The following is a 14451-nucleotide window of genomic DNA, read 5'->3' as shown; positions in this document are numbered from 1 at the left end:
TGTGTAACATGACCCCACCATCTAAGCCTGTTCGCCCTGACTGCTACATCTATAGAGTTCATTCCCAGTTTTTCTTTGATTTCCTCATTGTGGACACCCTCCTGCCATTGTTCCCATCTAATAGTACCTGCAATCATCCTAGCTACTTTCATATCCGTAACCTCAACCTTGTTGATAAGGTAACCTGAATCCACCCAGCTTTCGCTCCCATACAACAAAGTTGGTCGAAAGATTGAATGGTGCACAGATAACTTAGTCTTGGTACTGACTTCCTTCTTGCAGAAAAGAGTCGATCATAGCTGAGTGCTCACTGCATTAGCTTTGCTACACCTCGCTTCCAGTTCTTTCACTATGTTGCCATCCTGTGAGAATATGCATCCTAAGTACTTGAAACCGTCCACCTGTTTTAACTTTGTTCCTCCTATTTGGCACTCAATCCGTTTATATCTCTTTCCCACTGACATTACTTTCGTTTTGGAGATGCTAATCTTCATACCATAGTCCTTACATTTCTGATCTAGCTCTGAAATATTACTTTCCAAACTTTCAATCGAATCTGCCATCACAACTAAGTCATCCGTGTATGCAAGACTGCTTATTTTGTGTTCACATATCTTAATCTCACCCAGCCAGTCTATTGTTTTCAACATATGATCCATAAATAATATGAACAATAGCGGAGACAGGTTGCAGCCGTGTCTTACCCCTGAAACTACTCTGAACCATGAACTCAATTTACCGTCAACTCTAACTGCTGCCTGACTATCCATGTAAAGACCTTTAATTGCTTGCAAAAGTTTGCCTCCTATTCCATAATCTCGTAGAACAGACAATAACTTCCCCCTAGGAACCCAGTCATATGCCTTTTCTAGATCTATAAAGCATAGATACAGTTCCCTGTTCCACTCAAAACACTGCTCCATTATTTGCCGTAAGCTAAAGATCTGGTCCTGACAACCTCTAAGAGGCCTAAGCCCACACTGATTTTCATCCAATTGGTCCTCAACTAATACTCGCACTTTCCTTTCAACAATACCTGCGAAGATTTTACCCACAACGCTGATTAAAGAAATACCTCTGTAGATGTAACACCCTTTTCTGTTTCCATGTTTAAAGATTGGTGTGATTACTGCTTTTGTCCAGTCTGATGGAACCTGTCCCGACTCCCAGGCCATTTCAATTATCCTATGTAGCCATTTAAGACCTGACATTCCACTGTATTTGATGAGTTCCGACTTAATTTCATCCACCCCAGCCGCTTTATTGCACTGCAATCTATTGACCATTTTCTTCACTTCCTCAAATGTGATCCTATTTCCATCATCATTCCTATCGCATTCTACCTCGAAATCTGAAACATTACTGATCGTATTTTCACCTACATTGAGCAACTCTTCAAAATATTCCCTCCATCTGCCCAAGGAATCCACAGGATTCGCCAGCAGTTTTCCTGACCTGTCCAAAATACTTGTCATTTCCTTCTTACCTCCCTTTCGAAGACTGCTAATTACACTCCAGAATGGTTTTCCAGCTGCTTGACCCAAAGTCTCCAACCTGTTTCCAAAGTCTTCCCAAGATTTCTTCTTGGATGCTGCAATTATCTGTTTGGCTTTGTTTCTTTCTTCAACATAACTTTCTCTGTCTACCTGAGTTCTAGTATGTAGCCATTTTTGATATGCCTTCTTTTTCCTTTTACAGGCTGCCTTGACTATGTCATTCCACCAAGCTGTTTGCTTCATCCTACCTTTACACACTACTGTTCCAAGACATTCTTTAGCCACTTCTAGTACTGTGTCCCTGTACCTTGTCCATTCCTTTTCCAATGACTGTAATTGACTACATTCAACTAACTGGTACCTTTCTGAGATAACTGTTATGTACTTGTGCCTGATTTCCTTATCCTGAAGTTTCTCCACTCTTATCCTCCTACATATGGACCTGACCTCTTGCACTTTCGGCCTCACAATCCCAGTTTCACTGCAGATTAAATAATGATCAGTGTCATCAAAGAATCCCCTGAATACGCGTGTGTCCCTCACAGCCTTCCTGAATTCCTGATCTGTTGTTATATAGTCAATGACAGATCTGGTTCCCCTGCCTTCCCAAGTATACCGGTGAATGTTCATATGTTTAAAAAAGGAGTTTCTGATTACTAAGCACATACTGGCACAGAAATCCAAGAGTTGTTCCCCGTTCCTGTTGGCCTCCATATCCTCTCCAAATTTACCCATAACCTTTTCATACCCTTCTGTTCGATTTCCAATCCTGGCATTAAAATCACACATGAGCAGAACACTGTCCTTGTTCTTTACTCTAACAACTACATCACTGAGTGCCCCATAAAAACTATCCATCTTATCTTGATCTGTCCCTTCACAATGTGAATATACTGACACAATCCTAATTTTCTTGCTAGACACTGTCAAATCTATCCACATCAGTCGTTTGTTTACATACCCTATTGCAACTATGCTGGGTTCCATTTCTTTCCTGATGTAAAGCCCTACATCCCATTGTGCTACTCCTGCTTTGACTCTTGACAGGTAGCCCTTTTATTCTCCCAATTCCTCTTCTTTCTCACCCCTTACCCGAATGTCACTAACAGCTAAAACGTCCAGCCCCATCTTACTTGCAGCCTCTGCCAGCTCTACCTTCTTCCCAGAGTAGCCCCCATTGATATTAATAGCTCCCCATCTCATTACCATTTGTTTGCCAAGTCGTATCTTAGGAGTCCCTGGTTTGTCAGTTAGAGGTGGGACTTCGTCACCTCCAAAGGTCCGAGGCATTTTGCTCTGATTGTTGCCAGCATCATATTTAAAGTACCAGGAAAGCAGGTTGCTAGCCTTACTTGCCTCGAGTCCCATTGAGTTTTACCCCTAACGGTTGAGGGACTGACCGATGGATTTGGTAGTCTTTGCCATATGAGCACAAAGGTGACCATGACACAGAATATGTCCGAGATGCCCAGCCTTATTCCAAAGTAACTGGTGTCCTGGCTGTCGGGACCACTTACTTGGCCACTCATACGTTGCCTGTGGTTCATGTACTAGGACATGACTACAGGAACCCACACCATGAACCACAGTAAATGATGCGTCCCTTGGAAAAATGACTTAATGTCCATTAAGTCATTTTTTCGTTTCCTGCGGTAATTGTATCTATGTGAACCACTTATTGTGTTGACAAAGTATTGTACATTCTGACAGATTCAATGCCATATGGAAACATTCCATGACTGTGTTGCCCAAAGTTGCTGTCCCCCAGACTGCTGTAGCTATAGACAAACAACTTCCTCACTACTCTAACCTGTGTTGCGTGTGCACTGTGCTAAGATGGGGCATCTGTACTGTAGAATTTACTTGTGCCATCACATAGAAAGTAAATAACAATGGTAAACAAAATATGGGTAACAGTTGTGATAGCACATCCAGTACTGAGTGTGATTATGATAACCCCCAAATCCAACTGGCTCAGGTAGTGAAGCAGCTGTTGAAACAGCATGTTGTGCCACAGAGTGGTCTACTTCCCTTTTGGTGGTGGTAGTTCATTTTGGTGGACAGCTGGTTGGCAGTCACACCAAAATAAAACACTGTGCAATGGTTGCAGCATGCTGGTACACAACATTGCTGCTTTCACAGGTGGCTTAGCTTTTTACATGTGTAAGATAAGCCTGTGACAGGACTGGGATAGGAAGCGCTGGATGGATGGATTGGACAGGTCTTCCACCTAGGTCTCCCACAGAGATAAGATCACTCTGGCAAGAGGCTGAGATTGGGAGTGGCATAGGGATGAACTGGAATGTTGTGGAGCCTGGGTGGGTGATGGAACATCACTTAAGGAGGGGTAAGAAGGATCTCAGGTTGGATGTCCCTCATTTCAGGACATGATGAGAGATAATGAAAGCCCCGATGAAGGAAGTTATTTGATTGTTTCAGTTCGAGGTGGTGTTGGGCGATAAAGGGAGCACAATCTTGTAGCTGGCTCATGAGGGTGGTGGGAGGATTGGGAATGTGTGGGGAAATAACATGGGAAATCTGTTTATGTACTGCGTTGGAGGGGTAGGGCCTGTCTGTGAAGGCCTAGGTAAGACCTTCACTATACCGACAGAGTTCTTGTCACTGCAGATATGCTGTCCCTAGGTATCAAGTCTGTATGGGAGCGATGTTTTTATGGAGGAGGGATTGCAGTTGTCAAATTGTAGGTACTTTTAGTGGTTGGGGGGTTTAACGTAGGCAGAGATGTAGATGGAGCCATAAGAAGGTGGCCACCTAATAAGAAGGTGGCACACTGGATTGAGGACGACGAAGTGAAGTGGATGGGAGAGAAGGTGTTGAGGTTGTCAAGGAAAGAGGCTACGGTGTCTTGGTCTTGAGTTCAGATTACGAATTGCCCATAATCTAGTCTTCCACATCAAAAATACCAACTACCTCCTCCGCCGACTCTCCACATTCCCCACCCCTTTACCTTGTGGTTCCCTACTTGTCATTGTTGATATTGCCTCCATATGCACCAACATCCCTCATGCCCATGGTCTTGTTGCAATTGAACACCGCCTGTCCCAATGTCCTTTGTACTCCAAACCCACCACCTCATTCACCTAACAAACATTATTCTAATACATAACTACTTCTTCTTTGAAGGGAAGGTATACAAACAAATCTGTGGCACAGCCATGGCAGCCACATAGCACCCTCCTGTGTCAACCTGTTTGTGTGCCATCTAAAGAAAAGCTTCCTAGCCCCCAAGCACCCTAAACCCTTGGTGTGGATCAGGTTCATTGATGATATCTTCATGATCTGGACTCAAGGCCAAGACAGCTTATTCTTAGCCCTTGACAACCTCAACACCTTCTCTCCTGTCCACTTCACATGGTCCTCCTCAACACAGCGTGCCACCTTCCTAGCTTTTGATCTCCACCTTACTGTTGGTTCCATTCACACTCTGTCCACATTAAACCCACCAACCACCAATAGTACTTACGTTTTGACAGGTACCACCCCTTCCATATCAAATAGTCACTTTTACACAGCCTTGCTACCCAAGGACTGTGATCTGAAGTGACAAGGACTCCCTTTCCCAGTATACTCAAGGTTTCACCATGGCTTTCACAGACGAGCACTACTCCTTGGACCTAGTCCACAAACAGATTTTCTTTTCCATATCACCAAACACCCCAATCCTCCAACCAACCCCAAGAGCAGCCAAAAAAGAATTCCCCCTTTGTCCCCCAGTCCCACTTGGATTGGAACACCTGAACCACATCCTTTGTCAGGGCTTTGATTATCTCTAATCATGCCCTGAAATAAGGGACATCCTACCCAGGATCCTTCCCACCCCTCCTAAAGTTGTGTTCTGTTGCCCACCCAAACTCCACAACATCTTAGTTCATGCCTGTACCACTCCGAATCCCAACCCTGTGCCGTAGAGAACTTATCCAAGCGTTGCACACCTTTTTGTATTGTTATAATTACCAACCAGCTGTCCATTGGAATGAATGGCCAACACCAAACTGTAGCCAAAAAGAAAAGTAGCCCGCCTTGTGGTACAACAAGCTGCAGAATGTAAATGCAAGATAGCAATTGCCGCTTCACAAGCCAGACCATCTGGATCCTTCTCTCCACCACCAGCTGCTCTCCTCTCCTCTCCTTTCCTTCTGCCCTCCCCTCTTTTCCTTCTGCCCTCCCCTCTTTTCCTTCTGCCCTCCCCTCTTTTCCTTCTGCCCTCCCCTCTTTTCCTTCTGCCCTCCCCTCTTTTCCTTCTGCCCTCCCCTCTTTTCCTTCTGCCCTCCCCTCTTTTCCTTCTGCCCTCCCCTCTTTTCCTTCTGCCCTCCCCTCTTTTCCTTCTGCCCTCCCCTCTTTTCCTTCTGCCCTCCCCTCTTTTCCTTCTACCCTCCCCTCTTTTCCTTCCGCCCTCCCCTCTTTTCCTTCCGCACTATCCTCCCCTCCCCTCCCCTCATTTCCTCTCACATACCCTCCCGTCATCTTCCCTCCTCCCATTCCCTCCTCCCCTCTCATCTCCTCTGACCTCCACTCCTCAACCATCCTTTCCTTTCCCCTCCTCCCCTCTTCAACCCTCCTCTCCTTTCCCCCACTGTCCCCCCTCCCCCTCTACCCTCCTCTCCCCTCCCCCCCCTTCCCCTTCCTCACACTCCTCCCCCTCTCCACCCTCTCCACCCTCTCCCTCATCTCCCCTCCCCTCCTCTCCCCCTCTCCCCCTCTCCATCCTCACCCCCTCTCCCCCTCCCCCTCTCACCGCCCCCCTCTCCCCCTCCCCCTCTCACCGCCCCCCTCTCCCCTCCCCCATCTCCCCGCCCCCCTCTCCCCCTCCCCCCTCTCCCCGCTCTCCCTGTACAGTTCTGTGCTGTGCTGTATGTGTACCTTCAGCTGCTCATAAGCCACACATTATGCCAGTATATGCCAAACTACACCTCACATGGTGTAAGGAGTGTAAACCTTGGACAACTGAACAGTGGAAAAAATGTTGTGTGGAGTGATGAATCACGGTACACAATGTGGCAATCCGATGGCAGTGTGTGGGTATGGGGAATGCTGCCACTTACTGCCAGGTACTCCAAATCAGTGACCTCAGTAGCGTTGATAGTGCCAACAGTAAAATTCGGAGGCAGTGGTGTTATGGTGTGGTCATGTTTTTCATCAAGGGGGCTTGGACCTCTTGTTCTTTTGCATGGCACTATCACAGCACAGGCCTACAGTGATGTTTTAAGCACCTTCTTGCTTCCCACTGTTGAAGAGCAATTCAGGGATGGCGATTGCATCTTTCAACATGATTGAGCTCCTGTTCATAATGCACGGCCTGTGGCAGAGTGGTTACATGACAATAACATCCCTGTAATTGAGTGGCCTGCACAGAGTCTTGACCTGAATCCTATAGAACCCCTTTGGGATGTTTCGGATCACTGACTTCATGTCCGGCCTCACCAACTGACATTGATACCTCTCCTCCGTGCAGTACTTCGTGAAGAATGGACTGCCATTCCCCAAGAAACCTTCCAGCACCTGACTGAATCTAGCCTGTGACAGTGGAAGCTCTCATCAAGACTAAGGGTGGGTGAACATTGTATTGAATTGCAGCATTACCAATGGAAGGTGCCACAGATTTGTAAATCATTTGTAGCCAGGTGTTCAGATACTTCTGATCACATAGTGTATTTTTGATGTGTCATGGAGGAATTTGTTTTTCTGCACTCTTTCTCTCAGTTGCTAGTACCTCTAGAATAATTCTTTTAATTTCTTGCTATTATTGATTAATTACTTGACAGCCTGGTTTTTCTCGAAGTGTGCAGGACTTAGGCACATCTAAATTTCATTCCTACATGCTAGTATGATGGCACTTTATCCTAATGCACAGCATAAATGTTCTGTATGATGTTTGTAAGTACCACATTCCTAGCTATATCTCTTCCTAAAAGCCACTTGTTAGACTGAAACCAAAGGAGATGGGATAATTATTTCTCTATAACTTTGATTGTTAGTTTGGTGTACCCTATGACCTCATGGGGGCATTTTCTTTGAACTGTTTGGCGAATGTTACCTTAAAAAGATTTCCTCATGTGAGCATGATGAAGATGAGGAGAAGACATTTAGCCAGGGCAATTGAGAGGTGAGTCATTTTTCTCTGTAACACAATGACCATAGCCAGTCTCGCCAAGTGTCAGCACATGTACATGTGCATTGACATGTGGCCTCCAACTGAGGAGGAGACCCAGAATAGTTATTGTGTCAACATACAGTTTAGATTATGGAACCGGACCTAATAATCAACTTGCATTATTTGCTGTATTTCAAGTTTTGCTAACCTTTAAATATAAATTATTTCCTTATAGAAAATTTAAAGAGAAAAGAAACTGCAATACAGTTATTTCATCAAGATGAGAGCAACTGTTAAATTCAGATAAAAATTCAAATGACTTCTTTCTCCTTCCTTGAGGAGATGCAATGATACAAAGGCGACTGTTTTAACTGTTGTAGTCAAGTCATAGCATGTACTTTTTAGCCACTGCTCCTTTCAGTAGTTGGTACTGGCCCAATTTTTTGGGGGTCAGAAGATCATTATGAGTAGACACTCTGAGGTCATAAAATTGTGAATTGCAGCCACTCCAGTCTCACTTTTTACCAGGTTCTCTTCTGACCATCGGTTGCGGCTAGATGACTCCGATATGATCACACTCCACTCTTGCCACTTGCTACCTTGAGCCAGAATACATTTTGCGTGTTCATTACTTTGAGTAGAAGATAGCCTAATGTCACTTGCATATAGGTGCCACCATTTCACTTGTCATGCAGGATTAGGTTGTGGTATTTGCCATTAAATGACAGCTTCAGCCTTGTGGGAGGAAATCACAGCAACTACCTGCCTTTGTCACCTCTGTCGTAATCGCATGAATTCAGCCCTCTCTGTAACACATTAGGATTTCTACATGTGTTGAATTGTATCATGCACATTAGTGCAGGCTGTATACACCCTGAGACAACTGGGAAATTTGTGAGATTTTTTCATCCAGAAAAAAATTTGGTGAAAACCTGGGAATTTTTTATACCGGGTGTTTTTCATTTTTCAGTTAAGTTTTATAATTTTGACTGGTAAGAACTGTCGCTCTAACGAAGAATTTTAATTTAACCTACTACTGCACTATAATGCTGCAGCAATAAAATGTAAATGAGAGACAAACAACAAAATAAAACTCTAGTTGCAAAGAAAATGCACCATTTACAACAACGTGCACAGTGCACAGACAGACAGGTGTCTGCTGACACCAAAGTATGTCAAAGGCCTTAGGACGAAGACTATGCAATACTATGTAACAACAAACTGCTTTCAATGAGCATGACATCACAACTGTTTACATTTCTGACAGCTCATAGGAAAATATTGCAAATGGTGGTTTGAGAAGCTTTACTTTCAAAGTATATTTCCTCTTATGCAAGATGAATTATGTTAGTTGTGTGGACGTGTGCTGAATTCCTTAACTCATGGAGCATTTAATTGTCATTCAAAACTTAACTCTTTGAGCAGCAGCCACTTAAAAAAAAAGTCTTGCCTAAAAGACAAGCTATTTGTGGCATTATTTAAAATCTTAGTGGCATATCTTAAAGGATACACATGCTAAAATTGACCAGTATCAAATATGAAAACTTAGTTCTTGTTGTAGCTATGCTGTGTGTATATCAGTTTAAACTGTTAACTTTTCCTATTTCATGTTCATGGTACTTAATTCATTTTGCTATGGCAAAAGAGAACCATGTGTATGAATATCAAGAGCTCATATGAAAAACCAGTCTTAAGCAAAGAAGGGAAAGTAGAAAGGTGGAAGGAGTATATAGGGGGTCTGTACAAGGGCAACATTCTTGAGGGCAATATTATGGAAATGGAAGAGGACATAGATGAAATGGGAGATATGATACTGCATGAAGAAATTGACAGAGCACTGAAACACCTAAGTTGAAACAAGACCCCCAGAAGTAGACAACATTCCGTTAGAACTACTGATAGCCTTGGGAGAGCCAGCCATGACAAAACCCTCCCATCTGGTGAGCAAGATGTATGAGACAGTTGAAATACCCTCAGACTTCAAGAAGAATATAACAACTCCCAAGGAAAGCAGGTGTTAACAGGTGTGAAAATTACCAAACTATTAGTTCAATAAGTTATGGTTGCAAAATACTAACACAAATTATTTACAGACAAATGGAAGAACGTAGAAGTAAACCTTGGGGAAGATCAGCTTGGATCCCGTAGAAATGTTGGAACACGTAAGGCAATACTGACACTATGACTTATCTTAGGAGATAGGTTAAGGAAAGGCAAACCTGAAAGGAGGATATAAGATGAACATCAACAAAAGCAAAACAAGGATAATGGAATGTAGATTACCAAATGAGACACTTAAAGTGGTAGATGAGTTTTGCTATTTGGGAAGAAAAATAACTGATGATGGTCAAAGTAGAGAGGATATAAAATGTAGACTGGCAATGGAAAGGAAATAGTTTCTGAAGAAGGAAAATTTTTTAACATCAAGTGTAGAATTAAGTGTCAGGAAGTCTTTTCTGAAAGCATTTGTATGGAGTGTGGCTACATATAGCAATTAAACATAGACTATAAATAGTTTAGACAAGAATAGAATAGAATAGAATAGAATAGAAGAGAACAGAACAGAAGATATATAAATGTGATGGTACAGAGGGATGCTGAAGATTAGATGGGTAGATGACATAACTAATGAGGAGGTACTGAACAGAATTGGTGAGAAGAGAAATTTGTGGTACAACCTGGCTAGAAGAAGAGATTGGTTGTTAGGACACATTCTGAGGTGCTAAGGGATCACCAGTTTAGAATTGGTGGGAAGTGTGGACAGTAAAAATCATAGAGGGAGACCAAGAGATGAATAAACTAAGCAGATTAACAAGGACTCCAGATTGTAGAGTGACTCAAGGATGAAGAGGCTTGCATAGGATTGAGTAGCATGGAGAGCTGCATCAAACCCATCTCTAGGCTGAAGTACACAACAACAACAACAACAACAACAACAACAACAACATTGGCTGACTGTATAATGTGTCCTATGGTCTGAATATCTGCTGTCATTGGCTGGTGATATCACATGATGTGAGCTATAATTGGCTGACAAAAGTGCATCGCAATCTTGATTTCAGTGGTGCCGAATCTACCATGCTGTATTTGGTGGAATTCATACTTATACTTTGTTAATACAAAAATGTGCAGTGTACATGTTTCCATGGATCAAAGATGCCTTGTTTTTTGCTGGGTTTTATTTCCTAAAGTGCTGGAAAGTTTGATACTGGTGTATAAAATCTTTACCAATTAAAGGATTGATAAATTTTACAGCTCAGAGAGACAGTATATTACCTCCTAACACGCAAAAAATGTGCTTTCACTTGGATTATAGTGTATTTTCACCTTGGGAAAAAGTGTATTTGTAACTGGAAAATCCAAGAATTTTTCTCTTGTCCATGTACCCACTGTGCAGTAGTTCAGATGGTATTTAAGGCAATTTGTAGTTTCATGTATTGATTCCTGTATTCATTGTTTGGTACCCCTATCTTTGTGATATATTAGTAGTTTTAGAAAATCAGTGACAGCTGCACTGGGCACTGCCAATCTGTTTGGAAAGGGCTCCCAAAACCAGATTCCATAAACTAGTTTCCCAGTACTGCTTGTGGGTAGCACAAATTGGTTCTGGAAATCTGCTTCTAGTTACTGGTTTTGTAATTCCGCAATCAGTTTTTGCTCCCATGTAAATGCAGCAGGTTTTGAAATGTGCTTGGGTTGTCAAGTTACATCTTGTTTTCAGAACATTCGTTTAATATGGACTTACTTTGCAATGAAGGAGAAGCAGAAATATTAGACTGAGTGTGAAACTGTCTGTAATATTTAACTGCAGAGAAATAACAATTGTGTTGACTGTATCAGAAAGTGGATCAGCTATTTTCAGACACCATGTTTAACTGGGCCAGCAAAGACACTTCAACCCTTAACGCATAAACATGACAGTGAAAAACGGTTTCCAAAATTCAGTTTTTGTCTTTCTGAAGATGTGCCACATGTAAACATAGTGTGTGTGTGTGTGTGTGTGTGTGTGTGTGTGTGTGTGTGTGTGTGTGTGTGTGTGTGTGAATTCTTATAGAATACGCTGATGGAAACAAAGTTGCAGCACCAAAGAGGAATTTTGTGACGTAAACGAAAGTTGATAGGCATGTTTCCAAATTTGAAACAAGTCTCTTCATATTTCATGCCAGTCATATGAGAGAGGTGCTAGTAGCGCCACTATGGGGATGCAGTTATCTATAATGAAGTACTGTCTAAAAGAAACTGCATAAATATTCATTCGGATCTTGATAAGATTTCAAAGTGGTGTAAAGATTGCCAATTTCGTTTAAATGTTCAGGAATGTAAAATACATAGTATCCTATGACTGTAATATCAGTGAGTCACTGTTGAAATTGGGCAACTCATACAAATACATGGGTGTAACACTTTGTAAGGATGTGAACTGGAATGATCACATAGTTTCAGTTGTGGGTAACACAGGTGGTAGACTTCGGTTTATTGGTAGAATACTGAGGAAGTGCAATCAGTCTACAAAAGAGATTGCGTACAAATCACTTGTGTGGCTGGTTGTAGAATATTGCGCAAGTGTGTGGGACCCATACCAGATAGGACTAACAGGGGATATTGAACATATACAGAGAAGGGCAGCACAGATCATCACAGGTTTGTTTAATCTGTGGGAGAGTGTCACAGAGGTACTGAAGGAACTGAACTGGAAGATTCTGGAAGATAGACATAACTATCCTGAGAAAATCTGTTAACAAAATTTCAAAAACTGGCAAAATGATAATTCTAGGAATAAGCTAGAACCGCCAATGTATCGCTTCCTTAGGATCATGGGGATAAGATTAGAATAATTACTGCATTCACAGAGGCATTCAATCAATCATTCTTCCCACACTCCATTAGTGAATGGAACAGGAAGGAACCCTAATGACTGGTACAATGGGGTGTTTCCTCTACCATACACCTCATGGTGGTTTACTGGGTATAGATGTAGATATAGATTGAATGTGGTGATTTGACGTAAGTCAAGAATACCTGTAAGGTGTGATATAGGCTCACTATTTTTTATTTACTTAAATTTGGCATATTTCGTGACAGTACCTTTTCCGTGAAATGTTTACAAGGCAATATTTGTCTTGGCTTCAGTTGTCTAGTGGAAGTATGATTCCACAATGCAGTTTCGTCGGCTGCAGAAATGACCTGGTTCAATGCGTTTGCCTCATTTTTGGTGCTTCAAATACCATTTCTTCGAATGTGGTTTCTTCTTAAAGTTTACATAAAAAAAGTAGTAACATAATTCATTTTTTTTTCTGTTCACTTCCAAATTATTATGACGGCGACCTGCACACTGTTCTACCGTCAACGCACACCACGAGTTCAGTGGCGACTGAGTACAGTCAAAGACGACTCCAGCGTCAAAGACATTTTACACAACACACAAGCTTCCACTTGTAATCAGTCTCTTTGATATTCTTCGTCACATTTACTAATAGTAATCAATATGCTTTCACTCTCAAAAATATAAGTAAATGAACATATAATAAGGCAAATTATAATAAAAAATTCTGACAAAAAAATATAAGAAAACATTTACAATTTGGTATCAACAAATCCAGTAGAAAATAACACATCTCCCAGATCCCCAGGGCTTTTGTTGTTATGAACATATACAACAAAATCCCGACCACACTCAGTAATGGATCTGTATTACACAATTAGTACATTAATGATGCAGTCTGATAACCTCTTCCAAATTTGGACTCTTTGACTCTGTGGACTTGTTACTGGTTGTTGTTGCAATGATCCTTCCCCATCAATCTCATACACAAAAAATTCAAGTAAAGAAATTATTTAACATGACAAATATACATGGTATAAAACATACATGAGAAATATTCTAACATACAGCATACAGATTGAAAATAATAGTAAGGTAAAACTCATTTGCTAGAATAAGATATCTACAACCACTTCCTTGGTCACACTGTGCCAACTGGCTCTTGAACATACATAGTGAGTGTTTTTTTTTTTTTTTTTGCCTTTTATATATATTTTTTTACTTCTGATTTTTTTAATTTTATATTTTTTGTTTTGCATATATTTTTTTGCTTATGATTTTTTTTAGTACAGCTAAAGATACATCAGTATTATCTCATTTTTTTGCAATTATTTATGTACACTTGCCTCTCTACTACAATATTATATTAATACAAGTCACATTCTTTGAAAAGTACTTTCGCTCCCCACAACATCAGTATAAAGAATAATAAATTGTTCATATATCATGAGGCTTCATCTAAAATTGCATGCATCTCCTCACATGCATGCCTTCACCCACAGGGAAGACTTAGCTTCCAAAAATTATAAAAAATTCATAAATGCTCACTACGGAGACTTTTTTTTGTAAAAAAGTAAAAATAAATCTTTCTCTCATTCTTTGTTACAACAGTGTTTTTTCATCAGTTTCAATTAACATGTGATTTCAAATTATTAATTTATACATGCAAATATACATACTTGGTTGTACAGGTAGTTTTGTTCTAACAAGCATATTCCAGTGGAGGACTTTAGTTTTATATGAAAATAGGTTATTTAAATTTTGAAATTATGATTTCCGTTTATACAGTTTTACTCCATCTTTTTTCGAAACCACTACTAGAGGATTATTATATGCACTGATACTCCTTTCTATTATATTACACCCTTCCCTCTTTTTCAGATCTTTCCCGACACCAGGTCTTTTTGATATTGCAATACTGTGTGGTTTTATGAAAAATGGTTCATGAGGTTTTACCTGAAGCTCACACTGATAACCCTTTACCCTACCAGGTATGTCACTGAAAACATCACTGTACTCCC

The 14451-nt window shown here is 41.2% G+C and overlaps 1 protein-coding gene across 14 annotated transcripts in view; it reads left to right on the top strand.

Annotated features, from left to right (window-relative positions):
* The window catches only part of LOC126106474 (zinc finger protein 501-like), a 170987-nt gene that overhangs the window by 44330 nt on the left and 112206 nt on the right, over positions 1-14451 (top strand). Inside the window, exon 3 of one of the 14 annotated variants that reach the window (XM_049912773.1) lies at positions 14312-14421. The exons of the other annotated variants lie outside the window; for them this stretch is intronic. Coding sequence (XP_049768730.1) covers positions 14368-14421 — 54 coding nt within the window. The 5' untranslated portion in view covers positions 14312-14367. The remainder of the gene's footprint in view (positions 1-14311; positions 14422-14451) is intronic. 14 annotated transcript variants of the gene reach the window in all.

This window comes from Schistocerca cancellata, chromosome 10 (assembly GCF_023864275.1).
Source record: "Schistocerca cancellata isolate TAMUIC-IGC-003103 chromosome 10, iqSchCanc2.1, whole genome shotgun sequence".
Classification (NCBI taxonomy): Eukaryota; Metazoa; Arthropoda; class Insecta; order Orthoptera; family Acrididae; genus Schistocerca; species Schistocerca cancellata.
This window is presented reverse-complemented; position numbering and strand designations above follow the sequence as displayed.